The sequence below is a fragment of the Sphaerodactylus townsendi genome, linkage group LG05 (genome assembly GCF_021028975.2).
Source record: "Sphaerodactylus townsendi isolate TG3544 linkage group LG05, MPM_Stown_v2.3, whole genome shotgun sequence".
NCBI classification, from domain to species: Eukaryota; Metazoa; Chordata; class Lepidosauria; order Squamata; family Sphaerodactylidae; genus Sphaerodactylus; species Sphaerodactylus townsendi.
Window position 1 is genome coordinate 32,357,484 of NC_059429.1, and position 14,702 is coordinate 32,372,185.

The window sequence follows — 14,702 nt, forward strand, 5'->3', positions numbered from 1 at the left end:
TTCATAATTCAAGCACCTAACAGAAAGAAAACCATCTGATGAAACCTCTCTGGCTTACCACTTCACTTGGTAGGTTGCTCAGGTCATTAAACGGTGTTTCCAAAGTGTTTGTGTCAACATTTAGCATCACCACGTCTTCGAGTGATTTACTTTTCACTCTCTGGATAAGAAAACAAAACCAATTACAAGCATTTAAAGATGTCACATGCTTAATTGAATATGGTAAAATGCTACAGAGTTTGGAATTAAGCAAACATTAGGCAACACTTTCTATAGACTGAATTGGGCTATCCTTGGCATGGATGCAACATTGTACCAGCAAAACTGTGCTGCATGAGGCTTCCAGATCTCCTTTGAAGAACCTGAGACAAAACTGCACTTCCTGGTTCCAATTATTTACGTATCTGATATTATGTTAGCCTCAGTGGCATAAAACCTGCCCATATAACAAAGTTAAATCAATATTGCTCTTAACCTTTCTATGGTGGCAGCAAGGAAGAACATCTGTGGTGAGGTTTTCTCTAGTAGTTGATTCCTCCTGGTCAATCTATCCTGTCCTAGGGGCACTTGGGAAAAACAATTTTTAGAATGTTTCCCCAGTTATGTGTTGTGGTACATTCCTCAATTTCTACTGGTGCCAATGGAGGAAACAGCAAACTAGGTGTAGGTACAATCTATGTTTATAGACACTATTGTACATCTCTTTTCAACTACCAGCTCCAGTCCAGACACTGAAGTCTTGAGCCTCTCAAATCAACCACAGGCACATGCAGCAAAAGTAAGTGCTTCAGTCTACTTTTTAATTGTTTCTGCTTCTCTCTCTCCCATGTTAGAGGTTTGGATGCTGCCAAATGACTTCCAGCCAAAAGAGATCAGTAAAAAAATAACCTCCTCCTGTTCATTGGTCCACGCTGAAGAAGCGTTATAGAAGGAACAGAAGAATGGAATGAATCAGGCTCAAGAAAAGTTCTAGAGCCCACCTAAAGCACATCCTCCTCCTTCATTTCAGCTACTATGTTATTTCCAAAAAGCAGAGAATACCAAATGATGCTTGTAGATGAAGCCTGCAGAAAGAACTTGGAGCTGCCTGCATCCCCAATACAAATGTTCCTGGCTCCTCATCCTGATATTCAGAGTTTCTATGGCATCTTCAGTTTATCATTTTGCAACTTACATTTCAAGAAATAGTGGAAGGACAATACATTCTTTCAAAAATACATGAATAATCAAAGGTAAAAGGCACAAACTCACCTCTATTAAACTGATGTGAACGCCAATCAGATACGGCATTGGTGCACTAAATTAAAACAAATGAAGGTATTAAATCTCCAAAAAGGTAACTCACTGATATTTGTTTTCTGCAATTCCACTGAAACAGTGGATTGTTTCTAATAACCCCAGTCAGATAAGGATGATGGTACTCTGTAAGCAGAAAGTGTTCAAGCAAGAGTTTGTGCTTTCAGCAGCATGCACTTTCACTTAGAGAACACACTGTCCCTTGCAGAGCAGTATAATGGAATATAACCCATGGCACTTGTGGTTTGCACTGGACTGAATACATGAGCCAGTATAGAATATAAGTTAAGGTCATTTGCTAGGGGATAGATATCCCTGATTCATAGCTCAGCTCTGTAATAACAAGGATATGATAGTTTCAGGAGGTAGTTGTATTGGTCTGCAGTAAAATAGTTAGATTCTCATCCAGCAGCACCACAGAGACAAACAAGAGTTCCAGGGCAGAAGCTTTTGAGAGTCAAAGCTCACTTCATCAGACACAAGCAGACATGGAGATCTCTGAGTACATATATATATATAAGTATAAATGCGTATGAGTGTGGTACCTTGACATCCTTTTCAAGCATTCTTTACAACATCCGCCTTCTGATTAAAACAGAAAGACTCAGAGATCTCTGTTTCTACTAATTTCTGACTAAAGGAGCTTTGACTGTTGAAAGCTTACACCTTGAGACTCTTTTTGGTCTCTGAAGTGCTACTGGACTCAAATCTGAATGGATCTAATATGGCTACCACAGAAGCTTGCAGTAAGAGTTATGAATCATCATCATCATCATCATCATCATCATCATCATCATCATCATCATCATCATCATCATCGAGCTTCAGCGTCTATGGCATAAACCAGCTGAGGTCATCCCAGTGGTAATTGGCACGCTGGACGCCATCCCGAAAACACTAGGGCAGCACTTGAAACATCTTTGATTTGACAAAATTAACATCTGTCAACTTCAGAAGGCAGCCCTGCTGGGATCTGCACGAATACCACGCCGATACATTACAACTTCCTAGGCCTCTGGGTGAGGCTCGAATTGTAATGAAGGCCAACAACCAGCTAAAGATCTGGCAACTGTGAAATCTACAATAATAGTAATAATAGGATTTGGTAGACCGCCCAATCCCCGAAGGGATCTGGGTGGTGTGCAATAAGCAACAACCAACAAGTAAAATGCAACAAATCCAAAATATAGATTAAAATATAATAAATCACAGATAAAACCCTTTGGGCCTTTCCGCTCATGGGCGGAAACGGACCTCCACCGGCATGAATCATGCTGGTGGAGGCTCGGGGACTTTTTGCATGCTAGCGTGCGAGCGGCCCCAACTTTCCCCTCTGGTCACCCCCTCCACTTGTTTAGCGAGGTTAACAGGGGCGGCTTCATGTCACTCCCAGACAGCCAGGACACCACTGCTGCGATGCAACAGCGCCTCCTGTGCGAACAGCATCCCAGGGATGGCATTTTTGCTGTCCCTGGGCCGCTGTATTACGCCCATGTGGAAAGGGCCCATGAAACAACAGCAGCAGCATAACCTATAAACCAATTACAGTACAATGGCATTCGGTCCCCAAGCTCCCAGAAGGGGACTGGATGGTACATGGGGCATCAGGAGGGGGTGGACCATCAACAGCCAGCCTCCCCGAAGGCCCGGTGGAACAGCTCAGTTTTTACAGGCCCTGCGGAACTCACCAAGGTCCTGCAGGGCCTTAAAGGATTAAGGAAGAGCGTTCCACCAGGCAGAGGCCAGGGCAGAAAAGGGCCTGGCCCAAATAGAGGCTAGCCACATCATTGCGGGGCCAGGAACCACTAGTAAATTTGAGTTGGGACATATGGGGTAAGACCAGTGGTGGGATTTAGCAGGTTCGCCCCAGTTCCGCAGATTCGGTTGTTAAAATGGTGCTTGTAAACAACCAGTTGTTAACTTATTTGAATCTCACCACCGGAACTGGTTGTTAAATTATTTGAATCCCACTACTGGGTAAGACGGTCTCGTATCATATTTATTACACATACATGATGTATGTAAGTATGTATGTAAGTTTATATGCAAAAATATAAGTGCTTCCAACATTCTGAAGCACCATATACACTAAGTCCACAGAGGTGAAATGAAACTAATAGACAGGAATATTTTAGAACCTTAAAAACTAACAGTTTTATTCTCACATAAACTATCATGGGCATAGCCTACTTTGTTATGGATTTATGTATTTGAAAAAGTGAATCCACAACACTTATGCTAAAATAAAAACTTGTTACTATTTAAAGTGTAACAAGGCTCTGGTCTAAATGGGGAAAGTCCATTCTTCCATGGCATCCTTTGACCATATAAATGTAGAATTCTCTTATAACCTGTGTACATGCTTTGCCATTTTCAGAAGACTAATTAGATCACTCCCAAAAATTTACTACTATTACACTTTTCTTTTATTTATTTATTTATTGGTACTTGCTCAGGAAGGAATTAGAATCCTGAATCTCATGGTGTACAATGGAAACACACTGGCCTACCTCATACAGTACTTGTGAGTGGCAGTATAATGACGCTGTACCTAGTGGTATCTTAAAAGATGAACAATATTTTATTCCATCCCAAGGTTTTTTTTTGACTACACCCTACAACTTCTTCAGATGCAATGAGTAACTCTTCACTACATATTTTATGTAGGTTTACCACATGTTCATTAACTTAGTATAACAAGTGAATGGCCTGTGTATTTTTCCTTGATTAGATCTGAAGCATTCAACTACATTTCATTTTGTATTTTGAGTATGTATGTAAACATGGACCACGCTTGTTTTTTCATATTCCTGCCTAAAATGATAATCTAGTTAGGAGCTATACGGAATTGAAGAAATGAGTTTTAGCCCAGGAAATCTTGTGCTGGAATACAATTATGAGTAAATCATAAACAGTATTAGAATCTGCAGCAAGCATTAAGAATTATCAAATGGGATCACAATTTGATAATCTGTGAGGAGTAAAAACACTCTTCTTCTATTCTGTCTAGGAGACAAGGTACTATAAAGATTATGGCAGATTGCACTGAAACCTCAAAGACCTTGTAACTATGAAAACTATGATAGAGCATAAGTGGAGATGAGAGTTCTTTGGTAAATTAATGTTTTAGCTGGGAAAAAGCCACCAAGAAAATATTATAAGCACATGTAAATCAGATACATAAAACAAGATTAAAAGGATTTTTATATCAGGACAATATTTCCTTACATGTTTTCTACACATCACCTATTTGATATAGGTTTAGCCTTGTGCTGACAACTCATTTTATCTGTATGCAGAATCTTCAACAAAATATGAAATGATAACAACTTGCAAAATATTAATTGCAAAATATTTACCAGTATATTGGAAAGAAAGAAAGAAAGAAAGAAAGAAAAGAAAAGAAAGAAAGAAAGAAAGAAAGAAAGAAAGAAAGAAAGAAAGAAAGAAAGAAAGAAAGAAAGAAAGAAAGAAAGAAAGAAAGAAAGAAAGAAAGAAAGAAAGAAAGAAAGAAAGAAAGAAAAGAAAGAAAATAAATTCTGACTGAGGATGTCAGGTCCAATAAATGGCACCCAGCCTATGTCTAGGACTTAATAATATTAATGAACAGTTCATCTGCACCCCTTTGGGATGCAAAAGCAGCTGGTACCTGAATGGCTACCCAAAAAATGATTTGCAGAAGAACCACAATAGACTCTCCATTTAAGGCTTCTTTTCCTCTGTTGACTATCTAATACAAGTTCTTCAGCATCCCTAGAGGATCTCTTTTTCCCTGAAGATCTGTTGCTAGGCAAGAACGCCACACACGTTCTCTTCTGCATTTATGAATTTTCAACAGCTAGCATACAGATACAGAATGGGCTAAGTGATTGGAAACTGATGGCGGCAGCTCTCTCCACATTATTTATATATATATTTAACTTTATATATATTTAACTTATATATATATTTAAGTTCACATCTCAAGTGGCTTGCCCTGCATTTTTCCAAACAGGTGCCCGTTCTGATGGTATTGATTATCTGTCATCGCATAGTCTTTTGTACTCAGATGCACATGGCCAGCAAAATACAAGGGTCACAGAAGGGATTCAACAGGGGAAAGACTTGCAACATCAGGGAATGTGTGCTGGGACCAATTTATGTCCCTCATTCATGACATGCATTGTAGGCACAGATGACCTAACACCAGGTTCACCTGAGACACAATGATTCAGTATCACAGACCAGTGAGGGGCTGTTGGTTAAAGCAGATAGAACCAGGCTAAGCTGAACTGCAACAAACCTTTTTGGTAATATAGGCAAGACTGGCAGTAAGCCTTCTTTATATAGTACTCCATCATTCATTCCTCCTTCAGTATGCATGACAAAAAAGAATCTAAAAAGTCTCAGTCCCATAGAAACATACACATTACTCCTTACAATTGAACCAAACTTATCTTCTTCAAAGTGCACTGTATCTACCATATAACCTGGGACACAGCATGTTATTTTGGGATAGTATCTGTAGAATCTTCTATGACAGGGGTCAGCAACCTTGAATACCCAAAGAGCCATTTGGACCCGTTTTCCACGGAAAAGAAAACACTTGGAGCCGAAAATACTTTTTGACATTTAAAATGAAGATAACACTGTATATAAATTATTTATGCAAAGAACACATTTTGAACTCTTAAAAAATAAGTCTTTTTAAACTGCAAGGACAACTTGGTGGGAAGGGCAGCCAGGAGATCCGCGAGGATCAGTCCTCAAACAGTCTCTCTTGGACCCAAGGGCATCATTCAAACCCCATTCCATGTTTTCATTTTGTGTGCTGTAATATATTTTAATGGGCCAATACAAGGCATTCCTTGCTCCTTAGGCATGGCATCCTCTCCCATTTTTTCCCCATATTTTCAATAGGAAATCTTGTCATTTCTTTTCTTTGCAAACTTCCTAGAGACGAAAAATCATGCTGAAGCAGTTGCCTCTTTTGCCTGATTTCTGCAAAGTCTCTGTGATGCTTGTGAACTATGACTTGGCCAGCCATGCCACTGGGCAGCATTTATGCGGTGCATCACTAATGGAGCATAAAACACACCTTGTTCTCCTTTATTATTATTGTATTGCAATGCACAATTCCACTAAATATGCTGCATGGCACCTTTCTCAACTCCCAGGGTCTTGTTACCATTCCCTGCAAGCTGATCTTGTACCCAGGACCCTCTTGGGCGAAGAGTGGGCAATCCGTGTCAAATTCCTGAATAGACAAGTCAAGGGGAGAAAGCATCGGGGAGGGGGGGCTTGGAATTACTACCGAAAAGTTCTTTTTCCTAATTCAAACAACAAATCTCACCTTCTCCTTACATCTGTTTCTGTCTTTTTATTCCCGCTGGGGGGATACAGATACCAACTTTTGCTGCTGCTAAAGGAGCAGAGATCCAGATTGCAGCCAATCAGCGCTCCAGCTCCAGTCAAGAAATGGGGGCTTGAAAGAGCCCGCTGTAGCCTGGCGCGTTTCTTGCGTGTTTCGAATGAATTGGGCTTGTTTTGAAAACGTGCCTGTGGCGCCCGCCCTACTCACTGACTGCTTTCCAAACCAAAAGGCATTGGAACTTCTGTCTCAAGTATATCTTGCAATTCCCCACCCCCAAAACCCAAAACCCTCTTGCCACCTGAAAATGTTCTCTAGGATCTCCTCCCGCCCACCGCGTGGCTGCAGGGACAACTTGGTGGGAAGGGCAGCCAGGAGATCAATGAGCATCACCTGTAGCAATGCGCACGGAGAAGGGCGGAAGAGGTGGGGGAGGCAGCACAAGGAAGGCGGAGGCGGGTGAGCGGGACCTCTTCCTGCCCGCCGCGCTGCTGCAGGGACAACTTGGTGGGAAGGGCAGCCAGGAGTTCCATAAGCATCAGCTGAAGAAGAGCAGGGCGGCGATGGTGGCAGTGGGGGAGTGGAGGCGGTGGGGAGGCAGCAGCAGAGCCGTAGTGCAAGGATGAAAGAGCCTCATGTGGCTCGGGAGCCGCAGGTTGCCAACCCCTGTTCTATGAGAACCAGAGTTTGCATCATAAGCAGCATTGTTGAGTTAAGAGAGATTTGACTGCTGAATTAGAATTACTGTAAGGAATTCCAAAGAGCAGAAATAAAAGGCTTTTGAATATAAGACCGTTTATTCAGACATCTTAGAAAGCACACACACACGACATGACAGGAATGAGACCTCCCGCCCAAACTACAGGTTATAACGTACTCCGGAATCCCTCCTCCCTCGCTGGGCCAACCGAGGCCCATCTCATGGGAACAGAATGCTCATCCTGGACAGCAAGATAAGTCATTCACCATTGCTGCTGCTGCTGCCGAATCTGGCCCTCAGTTCACCGCAGGAGGCATTCCGTCAAGGCCAGCTGGAAGCTGGGAGAGAATCCAGGCAGAACTGCCATCCTTACACTCTGCTTCCCCCAAGAAAACCTCCCCCCCTGGCTTATTAGGAAAGGCTTTGTGAAAAGAAGAAATGAGGGAGGGGGCATCAATATTTTCTGTGTATACCCATTGATTATGGCCAGAGGGATAGCCAACCCATGAAACTAGATATTGTCAGGTGACTTAATAAGCGGGAGAAACGGGAGTCCAGAATAGCATCTATTTCATAGTGCTTTGTGGCCATCAATTATAATCTGATGGGGGTGGTCTCCGAGGGTCGCAAGCCAGGCATCTGAAACGGGAGCCTCCTTTGAGCAAGCGTGGAATGAAAGACAGGGTGAATGTTACTTAACGAAAGTTAGGCAGTTCCAAAACGAGCAGTAACATCATTGATCACCTTTGTAATCCTAAAAGGGCCCACAAATCTCTCTTGCCAAGTTTTGAATATATTTGTGCACGCCTCTAAGGTTTTTAGTGGACAAGTAGACCCATGCCCCGACCAGGCGCAAAGGGAAGTCTGAGCCGACGCTTTGTCCGCCTTCGGGCAGCACCTTTTGTGATTCTTGGGCTCTGCTGTAAGTTGTAGACTGCACTGTTTTCCAACCCTCGCCTAGCTTAAGAAATCCATTGTTTGAATTCCGGAGGCTGCAGTAGCAATTCCTCTGCAGGCAGCTGGGGCAACGGGTGGAAAAGACCGCCAGAAACAATCTCCAACGGGTCTTTTGCGTGCTACTATGAATGGCATTGTTATATCGATACTCTGCAAAAGGGAGTAAATCGCACTTCAATTGTCCTGATGATAGTTAGTATAACAACGTAGAAATACTCGTTCCAACGCTCTGTTCGTCCCGCTTCTGATTGGCCGTCACTTTGAACGTGGTAGAGGGGCGCATGCGACCGGCTGGGTGGTTCCCTGCAACAGCTCCAGGAACGCCTTCCAAAACTTAGATATGAATTGGGGTCATGGGTCGGATACCACCTTTGTCGGGAGGAGTGTAGGCTTATAGACATGTTGGATAAACAACCGGGCCAGTTTAGGTGCCGACGGGATGGTGGTGCAAGGAATAAAATGCGCTTGTTTAGAAAAAAGATCCACTACCACCCATAAAACAGTGTTCCCGTGGCTTTCCGGCAAATCGGTTATAAAATCCATGGAAATGACCTGCCAGGGTCGAGATGCAACGGGTAGGGGCTTTAATAACCCATGCGGCTTTCCCAGTATCGAATTTGGCTTCCGCGATTGCAGACGAACAACACCCTTTGATATACGTTTCAATGTCTTTGCGCATGGAGCGCCACCAGAACTGTCGGCGGGCCAAATGCAACGTTTTCAAAAATCCGAAATGCCCAGCCTGACGGGCATCATGACATATTTCGAGAACCTGCCTCCGGAGAGGAGGAGGGACGTACCAACACCCTCCCCGTTTCCAAACACCACCCTCCAAACGCAGTTGTGAATCTCCTTCCTCCGCCGACAGTTCGTGGAGTCCCGCCTCCTTGAATCCCTGGATGAAGGGGGAGACGATGTTAGGGATGGTCGGAGGAGGAGGAGCCGCCGTAGTTTGCGATCGGGTGACGGCTAATCCCAGCTGGGAGGGAGAGAGAACGGTGCGCGGGATATCTCGTAGCGATGCTACCCCCCTGGGGAGGCGAGACAGCGCATCAGCCAGTTTGTTGCATTTACCAGGGAAGAAATGGACTGTGAAAGAGAACCTGGAGAAAAAATCGGCCCAACGCAATTGTTTTGCAGACATTTTGAGCGGTGTGGACAGGGCAGCCAGATTTTTGTGATCTGACCAAACCTGGAAAGGGTGTTTGGCTCCTTCTAGCCAATGGCTTAAACACTCACGCAGCTTTGATAAGTCGCGTCTCCTTATCCCCCCACAGTCACCAAATGCCACAGTTCAGCTCTCAGAAAACTTTTTGGATAAGTAAGCTAACACGGGTACTAATTTGTTATCTTTATTTTTCTGTAAGAGGGCAGCGCCTAGCTTTTATCCTAAGCATCCACATGCACTCCATGAAAGGAAGATCTGGGTCTGGGTGTCTTAAAATTGGTTCTGTAGTAAAGCTGTTTTTAGCTGCTGGAATGCTGACTGGCATTCTTGAGACCAGAGTAGAAGGGGAGCTCCGGGTTTAGAAGCCTGCGAGTCTTTGCCTTTTGGTGTCGTGAGGGAGATCAGTGAGCGGGTAAGGCAATCTCAGCAAATCCGGGAATAAAGTCATCGATAGAAATTGGCAAAGCCTAGGAAGCGATCGTGCAGTTCCTTCCTGTTGGTGGGGGGCAGGCCATTCAATTAATACGGCGGCTATTTTTTTGCTGGGTCCATTTCCAAACCCTCATGAGAGATTCGATAATTCCCAGATAGTCTATGGAGGAGCCGATGGGAAACAACATTTTGGACAACTTGACAAAGAGGGAGTTATCTAGTAGTATGCGCTGTAAGACTTCTCGCACTTCAGTTTCTCATGCTCTTCAAAATGTTTTGTAGAGTAAATTAAAAAAACATCATCTAAAGGCATAATGACCACCCTTTGTATGCATAACAGATCTTGTGTAAAACTTCGCTGATAAGCGGGCCATGAAGGCTCCTGGGCTCCAGCTAAATCCACCAATGGCATTGATTAAATATTCATATTGGTCCAAACTTTGTATTAAAAGCTGTCAAGTGTTCACAGCCTTCCGCAAGTAATACGGACTCTGTAATAAGCCTCTCTTAAGTCCAATTTGTGGAAGACCTCGCCCTTTGCCCAATGCATCCAAGAGGTCTTTAATTGCGGCTAAAGTTGATACTTGTTGATACGGACACAGCATTCAATCCGCGGTAGAATCAGTACAAAGTCTTAACGAACCATCCTTCTTCTTAACAAATAGAACAGGGGCAGCATGTGGTATGTTTTGTGGCTCTTCGCATGAATCCGCTGTAAGCCAAGTTTTTATCTAAGAAAGCGCGGAGCTCCTTCTCTCCTCCTCAGTGGGGACTCTATGCGATAGATTCTACCTTTGGGTAACTGGAGCTCCGGGTTGCAGTAAAAAAATTTTGCAGTCAGTATCCCTATGGGGGGGGCAATTGGTCGCACTCCTGTTCTTGAAACACTCTGGACAAGTCTCGATACGCCTGCGGGATTTCCGCAGGAACAGGGGCAGACAATACATTTAAAGCTGTAGGACCCATGAGCTCGTTCTCAGCGAGAGGTGGGCTTTCCCCCCCCGTTCATGTGATCTCCACAGGGAGGATCCGTGAATTGGAGGATTCGTTCTTTCCATATGATGGTTGGTTCGTGTAGGAGCAACCAAGGCATGCCTAATACAATAGAGTGGTCGGCACAATGGAGATATACTGGCTGGGTTTTAAAACGTGCCGGACCTTCACCGCCTAGAGGGCTACCATCCATTTGGGTGAAGGGAATGGGTTTCACCAAGGGGACTCGGTCTAAACCGAGTTCGTCGGCCACTTGTGGTCTCATGAGACAGTGGGAACAGCCCGAGTCCACAAGTGCGGAGGCCAGAATGCGCGTATGTTTAGCCTTGGGTTGGCTAGCGCGTCAAAATGGTAATGGGAGCACTGCCTTCACTCACCGTGAGATCTGAGTAGGGTTGGGATGTCCTCGGTGCTGCTGACAGGCAGAGCGCTTACATCTCCTCGCCCTCCCCCTAAATCTTCCTCGATAGCCGCTTTAGATGACCCCTGGAGGCGCATGGCGGGACCTGACGTTTACGTGGGGGCTTGGCTGCCACGGTGCGTGTAGTCGGAGTTTGGGGTTTTTGCTTCTTCGGACAGTTAGCAGCCAGGTGGCCAGGGCCCCTCGCGAGGTAAAGGCACAATCCTGCTGGCGACGACGTTATCGCCCGACGTGGGTTTCAGTTAAGGCGACGGTAGGAGTTGATTTTGCGAAAGTGCTTGGTGTTGGTGTTGTGGCTGGTTTTGGGCACGGACGGCCATCTGCGATGCTGGGCGCCGCCGCGAAGACGGGCAGCGTTTAATTTGTGATCCCAGTTCGATCCATTCAGCTACTGTCCGCGGAACTGGATGAGGATAACCGCCTCACGCAGCTTCTGGATGTCCATGCCTTCAAAAAATAATACTCACATTTCATGCGTTCCCGCCAGTCCGGGAGGGAAGTTTACTGGCTGCCGCACGAAATTCCCGGGCATAATTCAGCGTAAAGAAAGGGTTAATACCTTTGCTGGATGGTTTTTACTGTAACGTGATAGCAATGTTTTCTGCATCAGGATCTTGGAAACTAAGGCTTAACGCCTGGGAGTGAACCTCCCCCCACTGTGCGAAAGTGTCGCCAGCCTGTAATTCGTAGAGAGTAACGAACCATTCAGCCGCTTATGCCATCCAGCACTGATCCGATAAGTCTCGGACTTTCTAATGCTCAGAACGATATAGGTCATCATATTCTGCATATGGGCATCGAAGTTGTAGGATGAAGTAGGGAAGTTTCAAGCAGTCCCACCAAAACGAAGCTGGGATGGGCGGTCTGTAATCCTCTCTCAACAGCTCGGGAGAAGGCGCGTGTTGAGGATGTTGCTGTAGGTGGCCTGGTTGCTGCAAGGGGTAAGGTGGCGGGGCTGGATGGAACCGGGTGTGGCTTGAGGTTTCCTGAATTGGGGTCCGAAATCGACCTCGGTACCGTACACCGGCGAGGAGGGGAACTGTAGGCGCCTCGAGGAGGCTGCCTCATCGGAGCCCTTGTCAATGTAGCCCGCTGTCTTCGCAAATCCTGTTCTAGGTCGGCCAACTCTCTTTCCTTGCGTGTTAAGGCGTCCTGGTGCGCATGCAAGGCCGCCCTTTCATGATCCAATTTAGCTCGTTCATCTCGTTGTATGGCTGTAGTCAGTTCATGCTGTGTTTGGATGGCCCTGATGCCTTCTCGCTGGCGTTGTAAATCCATTTTCGAGTGATCCATTTTCCATTTCGAGTAAATCCATTTTCCAGTACTTTGTCATGGACTGTCAGATTCTGCTGGAATTGTCGACGCAACGCTTCTCTTTCACGATCCAACTCTATTTGGATTTCTGCGCGTTGCTTCTCACGGTCCCGTTGCAGGTTTTCGCGCTCCTCTTCCCAGAGTTCGCGTTCGCGCTCCCAGGCAAGTTTGGCTTCACGCAGCAGGGCCACTTCATCGTCCCAACTTTCCTTCGAAGGCATTGGAAACGGGTCAGGGTTGGGATTAGGCTCCACCTCAGACGGACTTCTTTCGATTCCTCCGACCGCTCCACGGAGCTCTTCCATCCGTTCACTTGCTCCTGGCTCTGGAGCTGCAGTTTTAGAATGGAACCCTCTCCCGATCATCGATCCGGGACCATACCATTGTTCCAGCCTCAGCCAGAGGTCTTGGGACGCTTCCCGGTACTGTGCCACTCAAGCTGCTCCTTTTTTGGGAATATCATCAAAGTACTTTGTCTAGGAATCTGTTCATGGATTCTTGGGGGTCAGCATGGATGGTTGTCAGTCCCAGTTCCTCAGGGACTTGTTGCATTTGGGGTTTCCAGGTAATCCACTCAAGCCAGTCGGAGGGTTCTAACGAACCGGTTGACAGGCTCTCGCATCCATGGATAATGCACCCTCAAACGCTTCATGCATCTCCATCTGCATCAGACCCACCTTGTTCCATCCCAATGAAACAAGGGCAAACTTGTACTTGTCTCTAGGTCTGGAGAGAGTCACCAGAGAGAATCGGGCCATCTCCCCCCATCTCCTAGATCCTCAGAATTTGGAAGGGAAGGCCCTCGAAGCCCTCTATGGGGGCCATCGTGCCTTCCACATGGTCAAGCTGCATCTAACCTCTGCATGTCGAAACACCAGAGATCCACTTCGATGTAACAGTAAAGATTAAAAAGTGATTCCTGTCATAATGTAAGGAATTCCAAAGAGCAGAAATAAAAGGCTTTTCAATATAAGACCGTTTATTCAGACATCTTAGAAAGCACACACACACGACATGACAGGAATGAGACCTCCCGCCCAAACTACAGGTTATAACGTACCCGAACCCTCCCCCCTCCCTGGGCCATCCAGGCCCATCTCATGGGAACGGAATGCTCATCCTGGACAGCAAGATAAGCCGTCCACCAAGGTTGTTGCTGCCGAATCTGGCCCGCCGCCCGGCAGGAGGCATTCCGTCAAGGCCAGCTGGCTGGGAGAGAACCAGGCAGAACTGCCATCCTTACAATTACAAGGCTTGTCTAATAGTTTACTCTCTAGGTAGGTGAGAGTGACTACCTGTTGTGGAACTTTTTCAGGGATGGCCCCCACTTGGTGGGACGGGACTTCCAGACAATGTCAAAAAAGTACCGTTGTTGTTGCTTTCTAGAAGGGTGTGTAAGATGGAGTTATTTAGATGAAATTAATGTGAAAGCTATTCTTACAGTTTGTTTTGATTGTAATAGGGATGTGCACTTTATGTTTTTTTATAGCTATTGTTTCTGTTCTGTTTATATTTAGGTTTTTATGATAATATTATACTTCACTTCGAGCTCTACTGGGAGAAAGGCAAAATAAATAAACTGAAAAACTTCACCTGCAATACTATACTATCAACCACATCTTTGCATAGCAAGTTCCACCCAAACACTTACTGATTGGTTCCTCACCTGGGGACATGACAATTTATACCCCACTGAAACATTCCCTTCTCACACAGTGTGTAACAGACTTCCCTCTGTGATACACATCTGAAGATGTCAGCCACAGATGCAGGTGAAACATTAGGAACAAGATCCACCAGACCATGGCCACACAGCCCGGAAAACCCACCACAACCAAAATAAATGAATATTTTCATTGTAACAATCATTACAGCCCTGATCTTAAATCTTACTCAAACCAGACCTTATTATGTCCATCTCCGTTATCATATAACTGAAAATCATAATAGGCCTTTAATAGAACTACTATTGATATGGAATTTGAGGAGAATAAAGCATTTTTCACACACTATTGCAATACTAGTCATAAACTTAATAGTGTATCCTGATAAAGAGTTGATAAAGTCCAGA

The 14,702-nt window shown here is 45.1% G+C and overlaps 1 protein-coding gene across 2 annotated transcripts in view; it reads right to left on the reverse strand.

Moving 5' to 3' along the window:
* The window catches only part of DENND1B (DENN domain containing 1B), a 228,878-nt gene that overhangs the window by 62,587 nt on the left and 151,589 nt on the right, over positions 1 to 14,702 (reverse strand). For both annotated transcript variants that reach the window (XM_048496683.1, XM_048496684.1), the window contains exons 11-12: positions 1,252 to 1,297; positions 59 to 160 (exon numbers count right to left, since the gene is read on the reverse strand). In XM_048496683.1, coding sequence (XP_048352640.1) covers positions 59 to 160; positions 1,252 to 1,297 — 148 coding nt within the window. The remainder of the gene's footprint in view (positions 1 to 58; positions 161 to 1,251; positions 1,298 to 14,702) is intronic.